The 15,283-nt window shown below is 30.0% G+C and overlaps 1 protein-coding gene across 7 annotated transcripts in view; it reads left to right on the top strand.

The window, feature by feature from the left end:
- LOC142329247 (proton-coupled amino acid transporter-like protein acs) overlaps positions 1-15,283 on the top strand; it is a 61,309-nt gene that overhangs the window by 10,168 nt on the left and 35,858 nt on the right. For 3 of the 7 annotated variants that reach the window (XM_075373663.1, XM_075373656.1, XM_075373657.1), the window contains exons 2-4: positions 598-749; positions 7,453-7,603; positions 13,174-13,292. In XM_075373663.1, coding sequence (XP_075229778.1) covers positions 694-749; positions 7,453-7,603; positions 13,174-13,292 — 326 coding nt within the window. In that variant the 5' untranslated portion in view covers positions 598-693. Of the gene's footprint in view, positions 1-597; positions 750-7,452; positions 7,604-9,983; positions 10,124-13,162; positions 13,293-15,283 lie in introns of those variants that run through there. The other 4 variants (XM_075373658.1, XM_075373662.1, XM_075373661.1 and 1 more) reach the window with 4 other exon arrangements.

A 15,283-nucleotide genomic window follows, 5' to 3' on the forward strand; every position in this document is an offset into this window, starting at 1 on the left:
TCACAAATGTTAAAATTAATTATAGAAAATTTTTCTCAAACTGGAAGACTTGACAGGTAGTTTGTGGAGGATTAAACATATCGTACTGTGGTTTTCTTTCTTGACTCCTAAGGTCTTATCTTTACTTTCTAGCCTTACCATCTACTTCAGCAATAAATAAACTGTTCAATACTGCTTCTTTTTCCATCACTTATATATTATAACTTTTTAATGTAAAAATTTATTTGATGGTCACTAGAGTGTGAATAGTTTGATTAGGACTAAAATCATTTTGATAATTTATTACTGATCATTCTCATTATTATTATAACATTATTTATTTGTTACTCCTTTTTTGGTAGTTGTATTTTATTATCTTTCATTTGGACTGAACTAGTTTGTATTTATATAATTCATTAAAAGAAGAGTCTGATAAGTAGTGTGAATTTTCTGACAGAAGTGTAGTTATCACTTATATAATTTTGTAAATTTATTAATAATCATTAGACTATATAAAATAAATTAGAATTATGATGAACTATATAAATTTTGTTTATTAAATTAAATTTAATTTAATTATTTTTAATTGCTTGAAATCTACAACTTTACTTCTTTCAGGAATGAACTTCTGACTTTTATTATTATTATTATACTTTGACGTAAACGCCTTTTTTGAAGTAGAAAAAACGTTTCATTATTTTTCAATAACTATAAATGGAAAATGAAGATTATGAACCAAGTCAGCATAGAAATGTTGAAAATCCAACAAGGTAAATAGTTTTTTATTTAAAATGAAATTAAAAAGATAAAAACTTTTTTAATAAAAAAAGTTTTATTAAACTTCTTCTTTTTTTACAAAAAAAGAAACAGGATTATTTCTATTTCAATAGAGGAAGCGCTTTGTTTCCAATGTTTTTTATGAATAACTTAGATGGATTTTCTAATTTTTATCATCATCAGTGCTTAGTGATTTTATTGCAGAACAATTGATAACCTGCTGTCATTCTAATAAAAATTAAACAAAATTTGTTGGAAAACTTAGAGTAAAATATAATTCGCATTCCAGAGAGCCTTTAGATCATGCTCAGTAGCAGTCACATTTATGTTTCTCTGGATTCCCTTCCTTATACTTACCAAATCAAAATAATTCATTTTTCTACAGTTTGCTTATCTTTGATGTCTACATAATTTCTCTGCATTCTTTTTCTTACTTTTTATCAAGATACATGTTTTCATCTTTGTGTTTCTTTTATGCAGAAGTTTTTCACAGAGTTTGTGTTTTTAAATTAAAATATTAGTAAAAAATGTAAATTAATCTTCTTTAAAAATAATTTATGAGAGCTGTCCAGAAAGTAAATTATGTTTTGAAATAAAAAAACCAACCAAATAAAAAGAAGAAACTTTATTAATCTTAAACTATTTTTCTACATAGTCGCCATTTAAATTGACACACTTATCATAACAATGCACATGCTTTTCAATTCCTTCTCTGTAGAAATTGCAGCGATTTTATCATTGATTTTCATCATCAGTTAATCAGTCACAAGGCTAGGCCGACCACTGCAGTCCTCATCATGAACTTTGGTAGCCATTTTTAAACTGAATGCACCACTGCTTCATTCCACCTTTACTCATTATTTCATCTCTGTACACCTCAAAAAGTTGCAGATGAATTTCAATTGGTTGAGGTATTTTGCCAGTAAAAACCCAATCACTGAATGCACCTCACAGCTTGTGGGATTCTCTATTGAAGCGAACATTTCAATAATTCACAACAAACAAAGTAGAAAAATCACAGTCTACACGCTACGACAGCTTGACGCGTACTGAGTGTAGAAACATTTTGACGTCAAGATGGTGGCTCTATCCCTACCCATCTCCACACTAGAAACAAATGTAAATTACTTTCTGGACCACCCTTGTGTAATAAAACTGCCTTCACATAAAACCATTCTAACGGTTAAATGAAAAATAATACTTTTTCAGCTCTTTGAATTTTAACTTTCTGAAGTCAAAGTTAGAAGCCAATTAAGAATAAATAAGTTAGTGGGAATTACCTTTAGTAAAGATTTTAAAAAAAAACATTGAATTTAAATAAGAGTAAGTATTAGTTTTTAGTTTTGTTTTGTTTAAATTTTTTTTTAAATTTATTAAAAAAAATAGCTGGCTGGCATCAGTAGACATTTTACCCAAATCATGTTTATTTTCAAAATTGCAACTTATTTTTTATATTGTTTGCGATTATTTTTCCAGTTTGTCAATTGAAGTAGTACTGTCATTTTATTTCTTTTGTTAGGGAAATAGTGTGTTTTTAATAGAGTAGTTAATTCTCTTAAATTATGTTATTTTTTATGTACTTCTAAAATTTATTTTATTATTTGTGTTCTTTATGGTTTTCCTCAAAATTTTACTAGTGGTTTTCGTAGTTGAAAGCTTTGTACAGTATTTTATTGCTTGTGTTTTTCAAGTGGTAATAAAACAGTTGTAGCTATAAATTAAATTTTTCATAGTCATCATCAGGTCAGTGTAATTTCAGCAGTATCTATTATTTCATCTGTTATTGATTAACACAGAAAATTTTATAATTTTAAATTAGACTCACACTATATTACAATTCCGATATTTGAAATCCTATTTGATAACAAGGTGTCATTTAGTTAATGAAATACTTAACATTTATGTTAATAAACAATTACTTCTTAAGAATAGTATTTTTTGAGCTATCACTAAGTAAAACATAAAGATGATCACCATTTTTAAATTTAAGAATATGCAATTTTCATATTTATTTATTTTTTAATGATTACAAAATAACATAATGTAAAGATTACATTAATAATATATTAGTAGATTACTACTTTAAAAATATGTTTTAGATATCATTAGTTGCTTAAACAGTTCTAGAGATATAAATCTCTGTTTAAAAAAACACAAAATAGCAAACAGATTGATAGAATGTTTTTTCAGAACCATGGATGGGAACTTTTTCTTTATACTAATGTTAAATCCAAACTAACAAAATATCAGTTGACCATTTTTATATAGCCTTTGTAGTTAACTAGTTTTTTACACATTTAACTATGTAGTAATATATAATACACACACACACATATATATATATATATATGTAATTACTTTACTGAAATTAAAATAAATTATTATTATCTTTTATGATGGCATAGGATCACTTTAGTCAGTCCATTTTCCATTATTCATTCAGGTGGAAGAGTGTTTCTGCTATATAAGTTGCTTCTGATTTATGTGTGTAGTGTCTTATTTTTGCGTTTGTTGAAAGTATATCAGGTTAATTTTTGAGCTTTAGCTGATTTGATTCTCCTTATTTGGATTGGGGGTTTTCATTTAGATCATTTGTTAATATTTCTTCAAGGTTTTGAAATTTGATTACTATTTTGATTTTATTATCATTTAAGTTTACTTCTTTTAATTGTGTTGGATTTTTGGACACAATTTCTGTTTTTTTGAATGATATTTTGAGGCCAATTTTATTTGCAATGTTTTGAAGTTCTAATATTTGTAATTTAGCTTTGTTGATGTTGTTTGCTAGCAGTGCCAAGTTGTTGACGAAACCAAGACAGTTGTTTTGATTTTTCGGCCCATTTTTACTTTTGGGCATTTTTTGAGCCATTCTGTCATTATAATTTACAGAGTGCAGTTGAAAAGTAGTAGTCCATTACCTTGGGCAATCCTGTTTTGATATCAAGTGGTTCCGAGAGTTCACCTCTGAATTTCACTTTTGACTAAGTGTTTGTGAGAGTCAGTTTTATCATGTTTATTAATCTGGGATGTAGTCAGAGGAGTCTTAGAACATGTAGTAGGGTTTCTCTGTGGATGCAGTTGACTTTCTTGAAGTCTTCCAATGTTATCACCATGTCTCTACTTCCTTTTCTGTTGTAATTCATTATTAGCTTGAGACTCATGATCTGGTCCTCAAGGGTTATGGGTCTTGCTTGGTATTCTCATAGTTCTTTCTTGAGTTGTAAACCGATCCTGTTGAGAATGATTGTTTAAAAAATTTAATTCCAAGCAGTTTTAATGGAAATAAAAAACTATTCATTGGTGAAGAAATAAATCCTACCTTTACTGAGAATTGAAGAGTAAATTTATTTTTATTTTTTTTTGTAATGATCACCATAAATGGATTGATTATTGAATTACAATTTAAAAAATACATATATATAAATAGCAGATGAAATTGTGAATAAAACAACTGTTTTTTTTTAATAATCTTAATTTATAGAATTTTGAAATTATACGACCAGTAAGACAGTCTGAGGAAAGAAAATAGAAGAACCTTTTATAATTCCTACTGTTTTTCTCACTACTTAAAAAAAAACTCTATTACTACCCATATTTCTAGTACTTTTTGTTGACGCAAGTTCTTCTAATTCTTGTTTCAATTTTCTAGAGTATGTCAGTCTTTGATTGTTTGTTCAGGTGGAAGGATGTTTCTACTGTACACATGTATGTAGCTCGCAGTTTTATAGCTGTGTTGTAGTGTCTTATTTTGGTATTTATGGATAGACAGACATTCTTTACTGTAGGTGTACCAGGTTAATTTTTGTGCTTTAGCTAGTTTGTGTGTTCTTATTTGGATTGAGGTTTTTTCATTTAGATTGTTTGTTATTATTTCTTTGAGGTATTTAAATTGGGTAACTATTTTAACTTTATTACAGTTTGTTTACTTCTTTTAAGTAAATGTATTAGTTTTTGGGTCATATTCCTGTCTTTTCGAATGATATTTTGAGGCCAGTTTTATTTGCAATGTTTTGAAGTTAGTATCTGTATTTTAGCTTTTTGATGTGATTTGCCTAGCAGTGCCAAGTTGTTGCTGAAACCAAGGCAGTTTGTTTTGATTTTTTTTTTGGGAGGGGGCATTTTTTGAACCATTCCCTCATTACCATTTCTAGAGTGCAGTTGAATAATAGCAGTGAGAACCCATTGCCTTGGTACAATCCTGTTTTGATCTCAGATGGTTCTGAGAGCTCACCTCTGAACGTTTCCTTCAACTTGGTGTTTGTGAGGGTCAGTTTTCATGTTTATTAATTTGATATGTAGTGCGAGGTATCTTACAGTTTTTAGTAGGGATTCTCTTTGGATGTAGTCATAAGCTTTCTTGAAATTTACAAATGTTATCACCATATATCTCTTTCTGTTCCTGTTATAATCCATTATTAGCTTGAGACTCATGATCTCGTCTGGAAAGCTCCTTCAGGGTCTGAAACCTCCCTGGTATTCTCCTAATTCTTTCTAGAGTTGTAAAGTGATCCTGTTGTGAATGATTCTTTAAAGAATTTTGTATGTTATCTAGGAGTTAAATTCCCCTGTAATTGTTAGGATTTGTTTTGTCTCTTTTTACATAGCAGGTGGATGAGGGCTGATGTCCAGTGTTCTGATAGTTCTTCTTTGATCCAGATGTCGACAAGCTCTTGATGAAGGGCAATTTTTGCTGATCTTCCTGCGTGTTTCCAGAACTCTACAAAAGTGTGATCTTCACCTGCTGCTTTGTAATTCTTCATCTCAACCAGTGCTTGATAGACTTCTTTTATTGTGGGAGGGTTGATGTTTTCTGGTGGTGTTGTTATTGGGATGTTTGTGTTGCAATATTTAGCTAGAATTTTCATGTTGTCTTTATTGTTATGGGTTAGTTTACAGTTTTCATTCTTTATTAGTAGCATTGGGAGTTTGTATTTTTGGAGCTGATTTAATTGTATTATTTTTTAGTAGTCTCTTGACTGTGTTTTATTGAGTCTTTATGCTGTTATCTTTTTATTCTCCTTAGGGTTCAGGTGGTTTCTTTTCTTTGTTTTAATACATTTTTGAAGGATTTTTTCTGATTTTTGGGACTGGTGAAATAGCCATGCTTTGATGTCTTTTATCCACTGTTTCATCACATTTGCTGTTCTACCATTGATGTTGTTTATGGGATTAAAATAAATATAAATATTAATTCTATTTATGATATTAACGCAAAATTTAAAACATTAGAAATTAATAAAGATGACAAAAAGTTAAATATATTTGAAAAATATTACATAAATAAATACAAACAAAATTTCAATTTGATAAACCGTCAAATAATGTTTGAGGGAGATGGTCTTATAAAAACTAGGATGTGGGATCCCATGAAAGTACTTTCATGAAAAATTAAGTTAGGATATTTTTTATTTCAATATTCTGTACTAGGTGGTTTATTTAATAAAATTTTAATATTTGACCAACATACTTGTATGTTTGTAATTTTTCAAAAATCTCATTTTGTAGTCTCCAGGCCGTCATAGTGCTGATTCATTGTTTGTGTAAATGTGCATTTTGTAACCAGTATGCTGTGTTTCTATTTTATTTTATCAAAATATTCAGAAATATATTACAAATAATGAATTTCTGATTTTGATGAAATGGATGATGAATTTGGGATATAAATGTATGAGTGATGGAAAATAGATTTAATTTTGTTCACAGTGCTTTTTTTTGCATTTAATGATTTTTGATTTTAAAAAAGTTAAATAAATTAAATTTTATGTTAAAAAAAATAAATGCAGCAGGAACATTCTAAAACTAACTGGTGAAATTTTAATTATTTATTAAAATATTTTTTGAGAGTATATGTACACAGCATTGTAGATTTACAGTAAAGTGGGTTTCAATAAATTACCGTTATACCAAGATAAATGAAAATGACAAGATTGTTAAACTCTGTGGCAAGTAACTACATACTACTGCACTCTAATCTCATAGAATTGTCTTTTTTATTCAGTCTGCTGAGTTAAGTAGAAATTTAATTTCTACTATTCATGATTATGAAGAAAAAAAGTTTTACAAACTTTTGGATCTCTAAAGTCCATATACAGTATGTAGGAGTTTGCTTCTGGCAAAGCAAAGATTGGAATCCTTTCACCCTCTTATCAGCTTCTGTCTCTTGAGTATCTGAAATGCAAAGATGTCTTGTCTTCAAGTCATCAAGGCATGCAAGTTGAACTAGTTTTTTTAAGTTGATAACAAGTTTAAGATTTGTTTACCTAAGGCCAAGCATTGTGTAATTAATAGTAAAATTACTTAATGTAATCTTGAAAATCTATTCTGTTTGGTAATTTAAGGCTGGACAACACTGAAGGAGAAGAAATAAAAAATAAGGTATAAATTTCTCTATTAATGTTGTTCCATCTGTTCTTCTTCTTCTCCTATATCTTGTCTCAAACCAGTTTTATGAGTAACAACTTTCTCATAATAGGTCTGAAAATTGTGCATCAGATCTGTGCAATGCAGTAATGTCACATAAAGCTAATATACACTGCATCAGCCTGATATTCTTTGTTTAGCAGGGTAGATACCTCTACATTTAAAGTTCATTCTTTGATGAAGATCATCTGTAGTAGAACTGCTATATAAATTTCAATTGTCTTTATTTTAGCATTCCTTTATATAATAATTAATGTCTTTCACCTTTTTCATTAGTTTTGTGGAGACAATTTTCGACTTGGCAAAAGCAAGTTTTGGATCAGGATTATTCATGTTGTCTGAAGCTTATTCAAAAAGTGGATATGTTGTTGGATTAATAGGAACTGTTGCTTTTGGACTTTTGAACTTATATTGCACTCGCACTTTGGTAATTTTTTTTTAATACTCTTAGAATTAGTTTACTATTGAAGAATCAGCATGTATACTTTTAAATTATTGAAGTAAACTCCCATTCAGGGTTGACACAGATTTGGATGTTTCTGTTTATAGTTTTGATAGGGTTGAAAAAGAATTAAAACAACTTTAGTTGGTGAAAGTGAGAAGGAAGATACCACACACAATTTTTTATTATTGAAACTGTCTAAAGAAAGTGCCAGCTAAAAAGCAGCCATAATAGTGTTTTAATTATGGCTGTACTGCTATCATTTCATTATAAGTGTAATATCCTATTTTTATTGGAGATTTTTTAATTTAATTTAGACTGTAAACCAGAAATTTATATTAAATTTTAAACTGAGGAAAAGCCAGATGATAAAAAATTTGTGTATTGTAACTGAACATTTAATAGAATATAACATTCACTACCACTTTAAAAGTTATGTGGAAATAGAGTAAATAAACAGATAATGATGAAGAAAAAGTAAAGCGGTTATAAAATATTATATTAATAGAAATAACAGTTAAGTATGATCAGTTCATAAAGAGATTAGTTAAATATTATATAAATTAGCACAGGAATGATTCATCCAATCATACTGGCAAATCTGTACATGAAATTATGAATACAATAAGTTATTAGCACAGCCTGGAATGTATGTCAAAACGACACACATTCCATGCTGTGGCCATCAAGTCAGGAGTTACCTCTGCAGTTGTGGCGTTAATTCAAAGTATTAGCTCAAAGATCAGCAGACAAAGGCGGAAAATAAACCTATGTTTAATAAAACCTCTACAAGAAAAAATCTAGCGGAGTCAAATATGGGAAGTGAGGTGGCCATGCAATTAGATCTTCACGACCAATTCACCGACCTGGGAATAAAGTATCAAGAAAGTCTCGGACTTCCAGGTGATAGTGAAGTGGTAGTGCCCCGTCTTGTTGATATTAATGGCGTCCAGCTTTATAATCGTCTAACTGAGGAATTAGAACATTTTGAAGCATGCTCAGATAAACGATATCATTTAAGGTTGCCTCCGGGAAGTAGATCGGGCCGTACAGTCTTTGTTTGCTTAGAACACAAAAAACATTGACCTTAGGACTATCATGAATGTACTGAAAAGTTTCATGGGGTTTTCGCTACCCCCCATATTCGGCCGTTATAGGTGTTCACTTTGCCACTGAAACGTTGACCCATCGCTAAAAATTACATTGTCTACATTTCCACACAAAACTGTATCCAAGTAACTTTGTAATGTGTAGAACCGTGGTTATTTTGTTAGGCATCAAGTACAATCGTTTACGTAATACGCTCCAAACAGTCGTTTGTGACGCACGTCGAGTCGATTTTTTCGGACTACGTGCAAAGCTTTCTCTGTGTTGTACCACAGCAGCTTCAGGAAAGTGTGGGCGGCCTGGTGATTCTGTATATTAACATAATAACCTGTCTAAACGAAGGTGCTGGCTCAATTTGGTGCCAAGAAGAAACTATGCCTGCTAGGAGGCTCCCTACTGTACTCTCAACAAAATTTACGTTGAATTGCAGTTGATGACTGCAAATCGTGAAACCAAAACAAACAGCGAATACTTGCACACCAGTAAATGTATCCATTTTTAACAACACTGGTAGCCGAATTCGGTACTAATGAACTACGTGAGTCAAAACTTTATGTGTTTACTATATTTCACAAATTTAAAAGCATACCTAAATAAATTTATATATGAATTTAAACTTCTGAAGTCCTTTTTGAATCACCTATATTCTTTAATTAAATTCAAAAGTTTTCCATTCACTTTCTGATCTTCCGTTTCTTTAATGTTTTTGCCGATTTAAATTTAAAAAATTTACTTTTATATCCAAATTCAAAATAAATTATCCAAAAACCCGTTAAGGCATCTAAACAGGCTTTTCTGTCTGGTTTAAATACAGTTATAAAATCGGCAAGTAACAAAGGAAAAAGGAAATTGTAAGTCATGTAGGGAATGAAGATAAGATTTGTTAATGGTGCATTGTTAGTTTACGAATCCAATAAATATTTTAATATTAAATATGTATTTGTGGTATGAATGAATACACAATGAATGAATAGTGTTATCGTTATAGATAATGCACCATACCATAGTGTAAAATAAGAAAAAAATTCCGAATACATCATGGCTAAAAGCGGATATAGTATCGTGGCTGGGGAAAAAAAACAAATTCCATTTGATTCTACATTTTTAAAGGTTGAATTCCTAGAAGTTAAAAAACATAAGGAAAACTTAACAAATATGTAATCAATGATACGACTAAAGCAAATGGACAGTAATACGGCTTCCACCATACCACTGCAATCTAACTCCAGTAGTACGTGTGTGGAGTCAAGTAAAAGGATTTGTAGCTCGGAGTTTTAAATTAGCAGATGTAAAGGTTTTTCTTGAAAACTGTGTAGGTGAGGTAACTGCATAAAGTGGCGGAACAGTGTTACAAGAAGAAGAAAAATGTAGAAGATGGATTATATTGTTGATATAGAGGTGAATAAATTCATTATTAGTTTCGAAAATGACTCCTCGGAATCTAATGTAAGGGAAGATGAAGATGAGGTGTTGAGTGGATGTGATTATTTATGGGTGATTACGTAACGAAATAAAATCAACAAAAAATGTTAATAATTCATAAAATATTATTTATTTTATGCATGTAAATAGGTATTTCAGGGTTTTTGTAAACTACCTAACAAATTATTTACTAACCTATTTATGTTTATCATTTTATGGAACTATTATTATTTTGTAAAGCTGCGAACTGCGTATGACAGTTAACTACTGCTGCAACGGTAAAACATAATTATCATCGAAGGTAACTTTAGTGTATTTAACAATTTACCTTTTCTTAATAAATTAAAATGTTTTGAATGTACCGATGAATGTAACAGGTAACTATTTCTGTATTATTATCATTACGATAGAAACTAAATAAGGCACCCAGTAGCTGTCTCGCAATTTTATGTACACCCGGTTCATACTGCCTCACTCGGGATTTGTTTTCTTTACTTCTGGTTTCAATATAAAGTAGACAGATATTAATTCTTTTTTTATTTAGCTCCTAATTATTGCTCAATACACTCAGAGATAAGTCATAACCAGTGGCGGCTCGTAGCCAAAATTAGTGGGGGTGCTGCTCCAGAAAAATTGTTCTGGGCCTTTTCAAGGCCATAGTTAAAGTTTTCTGTAAAATAAAAGAAACGAACAAATTAATCAAATAGAATAGCCGGAAGCAGGATAATAATCTAATTCTACACTTTATCACATTCAAGAATATTGTACACGATCTTAAGCACAGTGTGCTTAAAAACCGTATTCGGTTTAACCGAATAAATAATAAAATGTCAATACAGATAACATTTTTTAGTATTATTATATAATAACTTAATAAAATGTCCACTTAAAAACACTGTAGTGCAACGGTGCTTAATTAAAAAAATATATAATTATATTTGATTAATTACCGTCTCTTTCGCGCTTCTAGCTTGTTTTTGGACAGATTTGGCAATCAAAGAACCCTTGCTTTCCGCCATCTTCTGATCACTACTGAAAAAACTACTAAACCACTTTCATACTCCTTCCACCGACTAAACTAGAAAAGGGAACGAATAAGGAACATTCCATACACACGCGTTGTAAAAAAAAAACTATTTTCCACCAGCACGCCAGGGTCGGGCACGGCGGTAGCGACAGTGCTCTCGCTCCCTCACAGCCTCGCTTGCAGCTTCCTATGTGTGCATGCGCACAACAGCCAAACACCACGCCGCTGGAATCGTGAAGCACACATTTCCATACAAAGATTTTTGTATCTTTTTTATAAACTGGGGGATGACTACTGACATTAAGCTTAAGGATTATATATTGTACAAGTATAAAGAGAAACGGACTCATTATAATAAACGTTATCGATAATATCAAATGGAAATAGGGGGTGCTGCAGTTCTATAATGCCTATACGTGAGTCGCCACTGGTCGTAACAAAGTAGATGTATACTTGCTGCCAAGTAACTATGAGCTTGGAGTAGCGACGATTGCTGCTTACGGAACGTAAAAACACGTTTCTCGCCCTTAGTAATTCCCTTACCAAATAATTGTACTATTTTTAACAAATGAATGCAACAATTTTGAAATGAAATTCTGTACTGTACATGTAAAATGTAATAACGGATGACAAAATATTATTAATGATTGCACGGTAAATTTTACGATCGATGGTTGGTTATTACTGTAACTTTACTTAATGGGAAATGAGTTAACCGTTTAATTCCTCAGCGAGAACGCCCTCCTCGCTGTATTCACAATTTTTTGTGTAATTATCACTGTCACTACATGAAGAAACAATGAAATTAGCTGTCAGAGAATCTATTAATGATTTTTGGCTCAGATATTCATCTTTAATTTTTTTAACCTTTTCCCAGTAAGGTTTCCAGTGTTCGTCGAATCATTTTATGTTCCCATCGAATTTATTTTATCTTCATTCAGTGTTTGCACTTATGGCGTCTTAAACGTTGTGTTGTAGCTTCATGGTTGCGTGACACAGCTCACCTACGCTTCCGTGTGCCACCAGACCAACGTGCTCCTTTGTGTTGTAGCTTGTGACACGTCGTTTTTAACTCTGACCATAACCATACCATCTCGATTAGATTTAAATCAGAATGGTAAGGTGGAAATCGCAAAACTTGATCCCTACTTCTTTTCTAATAATTTGTCAAATTAGTATCGTTTTCTGTTACTTTTTTTCAACTTAATTAGTTCATATAACTGTGATTTAAGCATTTGTGAAGAAAATGGAATACTATGTTGCTGTAGCTAAACAGTCATATCTTGTTTCTTGCTTGATGACAATGGAAGTTTTTCAAAAAGGATATATGATACGGAGCATCGTCAATAACTACTACAGACTTAGGAGGAAGGTTAGGAACTAATTTTTCTTCAGCCCATTTCAAATAATTTTTAGTATTCATGCTGTCATGTTATTAGTAAACATGACAGCCTTCCTTTTTTTATTTGACTGTCCAAGTAAACATTGCGTTTGGAATAAGCCCATTTCACCTCCGGCATGAATTTTAATTAAGCGTTCACCTTTATTTATTGGTAGATGAAGTCATGCACTGCTGTCGTTAGTCTACGATTTTGCCGTTGAATGAGATGATGAAACATAGGATTCATCTAATTTTACGATCGCCCGGTCGCATTTTCTAAAATTATTGATTGCCTGCAAATATGAAATCCTTTTCTGCTTATTATCATGTTTTTCAACTAAAATTTTCCTTTCGTTTTCCGTTTTGCGCCTCTTAAAACCTAATTCTTTCAAAATTCTTCTTAACTAGTTTCACTGCCTATATATAGTACCTAATGACTTAATATAATTTTTATTATAATTGACTAAAATGTGTAGAGATTACATTTACTCCTGAAATAATTTTTGATTATTTATTAATTATTAAAATATTATCTGTTGTTGATTATTACAGAGTAATAACACATAAAATAATCAATATTAAAATAAAAATATTAATTTTATAAAAGTTTATTTTCAGGTAACAGTGCAGTATGAGTTATGTAGACGTTATAAAGTTCCATCTATGAGCTACTTACAAACAGCAAAACATTCTTTTAAACAAGGTCCACAATTTGCAAAAAAACTTGAATTTGTAGGGTGAGTAACCATATTAATTTCAGCTCGCATAATAATTTTCAGTAAATTATACTTTTTCTTATACTATGATGACTACCTAGGAATTCATGTCCTAAACTGTAGCTTAATTTTGCAGTAAAATTATTTATATTAGAATGTATAAAATAGAAACTCATTATAGTTAAAAGAACAGTGTGATTACTATCAAACAGATAATGGAGAAACGTAAGAAAATGAAATCTAGAAACCTATTTAGCAAATTTTATAACCCATAAACCTATTTTATAATTTTAAACAAGCCAAAAATTTTTTTGTTAATACAAAAATTGTAAAAATTAACTATTCAAAATAAATTAAAATGAATGATAGGTTAAATAAAAGATCAATTTAATTAAAGTTGAGTAAAATTAAAGACCATTACAAAACTATATATAATTTTTTTTTTAATTAAGTTACACACACTTGAAAAACTTTTATTTTGTAAGTTGGCACCATTAAGAGATGATAACAATTACATTTGATGAATTCCATTTGAATAATTTTGTAAACTTATAGAAGGCAATAAAATAAAGTACATGTATATCACAGTATAAAAATTCCTTTTTGATTTTCTGACTAAGAATATTTGAACATAATTTTTGTTTACAGGTTTTATAGTAGAAGTGCCCTTGCCACATTATATATCAAGAAATATATAGTAACTGAAGGATAAATCCAAAACCTTTACTTCAATATTTCAGCATTGCATACAGTTCATTTATATTATCTTCATCTTAGGTTCAATAATATGATTAGGGGGTTTTTCAAGGAGTTAAAAATAATCATTGATGAAGTTATTAAATTCCATCTGGTGCAGCAGAAGCAAGTCTCAAACAGCAGTTTCATGTTAATGAGATTTTTTTATGAGTGCCTTACAGGAAGTATGTGTTACATAAATTTCCTGCAAACTACCACCTCTTTAGAATGTTTCACTCGACCAACACAATGGAAAAATGATTTTCGACAAGATTTCTATATTTTTATGATAAAGCTGGAAATTACTAGAATATAACTTATTTAAACAATTGATTCAGGCTTAACTGGCCAATTGTGCTCTAAGGTCGGGCTATACTTAGAGGTACCACTGAAGTATTATTTATGGAATTGTATGAAAGCTTTAATATATAAACAAAAATTTAATGTAAGAGAAGAGTTTGTGGTATGAATTTTCAATGTTTATTAAATAATACAAAACACCCTGTTAAAAAAAAGCCTCCCAGGAATTTTATATTGAGCAAAAATGTAATGTAAACAATGAGCAAGGACATTTTGTTGAAAAATTTGTGTTATAAATGTTAAAGTTTATTTTGAGTAGTTAATTTTGTTTTTACATTTTTCTGTGTATGTTAAAACCATTTTTAAATTAATAAAATATTTTATTTACTTAATAAATAGTCTATGAATCTCCTGTATATATATATATAATTTTTTTTTTTTTTTTCTTTTCATTGCTGTAATTATAAGCAAGACTATAGATGATTTGATATTATAATGCATTGTCAAGTAATAGGAAAAATGTTCTGTTACATTATTACCCTCTTCTGTGTCACTCAATTTTTTTCAGTATTATCTGTATAAAAAATAACTAAGCTAAGGCTGTTTTATTTATATATTTTTTAAATGTTTTTTTTTTAAATCTTATTTATTATTATAATCATTTTATATGAAATGCTTCAGATTAGTCCTTTAAATATTGGGGGTGTGAATCATCCTGCATAGATACATCCACCAGCTATTTCCCTTTCTCAACATTACTTCATTCCTATTGCCTATGTTTAGTCATCATCTAAGAATTAAGCTCATTTAGTTAAGCTTCTTAATTTATAAAAAAAAATTATAAAATTTAAGAATATTATTTTGTATTCACCATGTCTTGTGAATGTGTGTTCAGTACAAACTAACTTTCCCAGAAATGGCTGCATTATTGTTAAAGCAGAAAAAGGGCTAGAAAAAAGATGTTAAATATAAACAGA

This window comes from Lycorma delicatula, chromosome 8, assembly GCF_047948215.1.
Source record: "Lycorma delicatula isolate Av1 chromosome 8, ASM4794821v1, whole genome shotgun sequence".
NCBI lineage: Eukaryota > Metazoa > Arthropoda > Insecta > Hemiptera > Fulgoridae > Lycorma > Lycorma delicatula.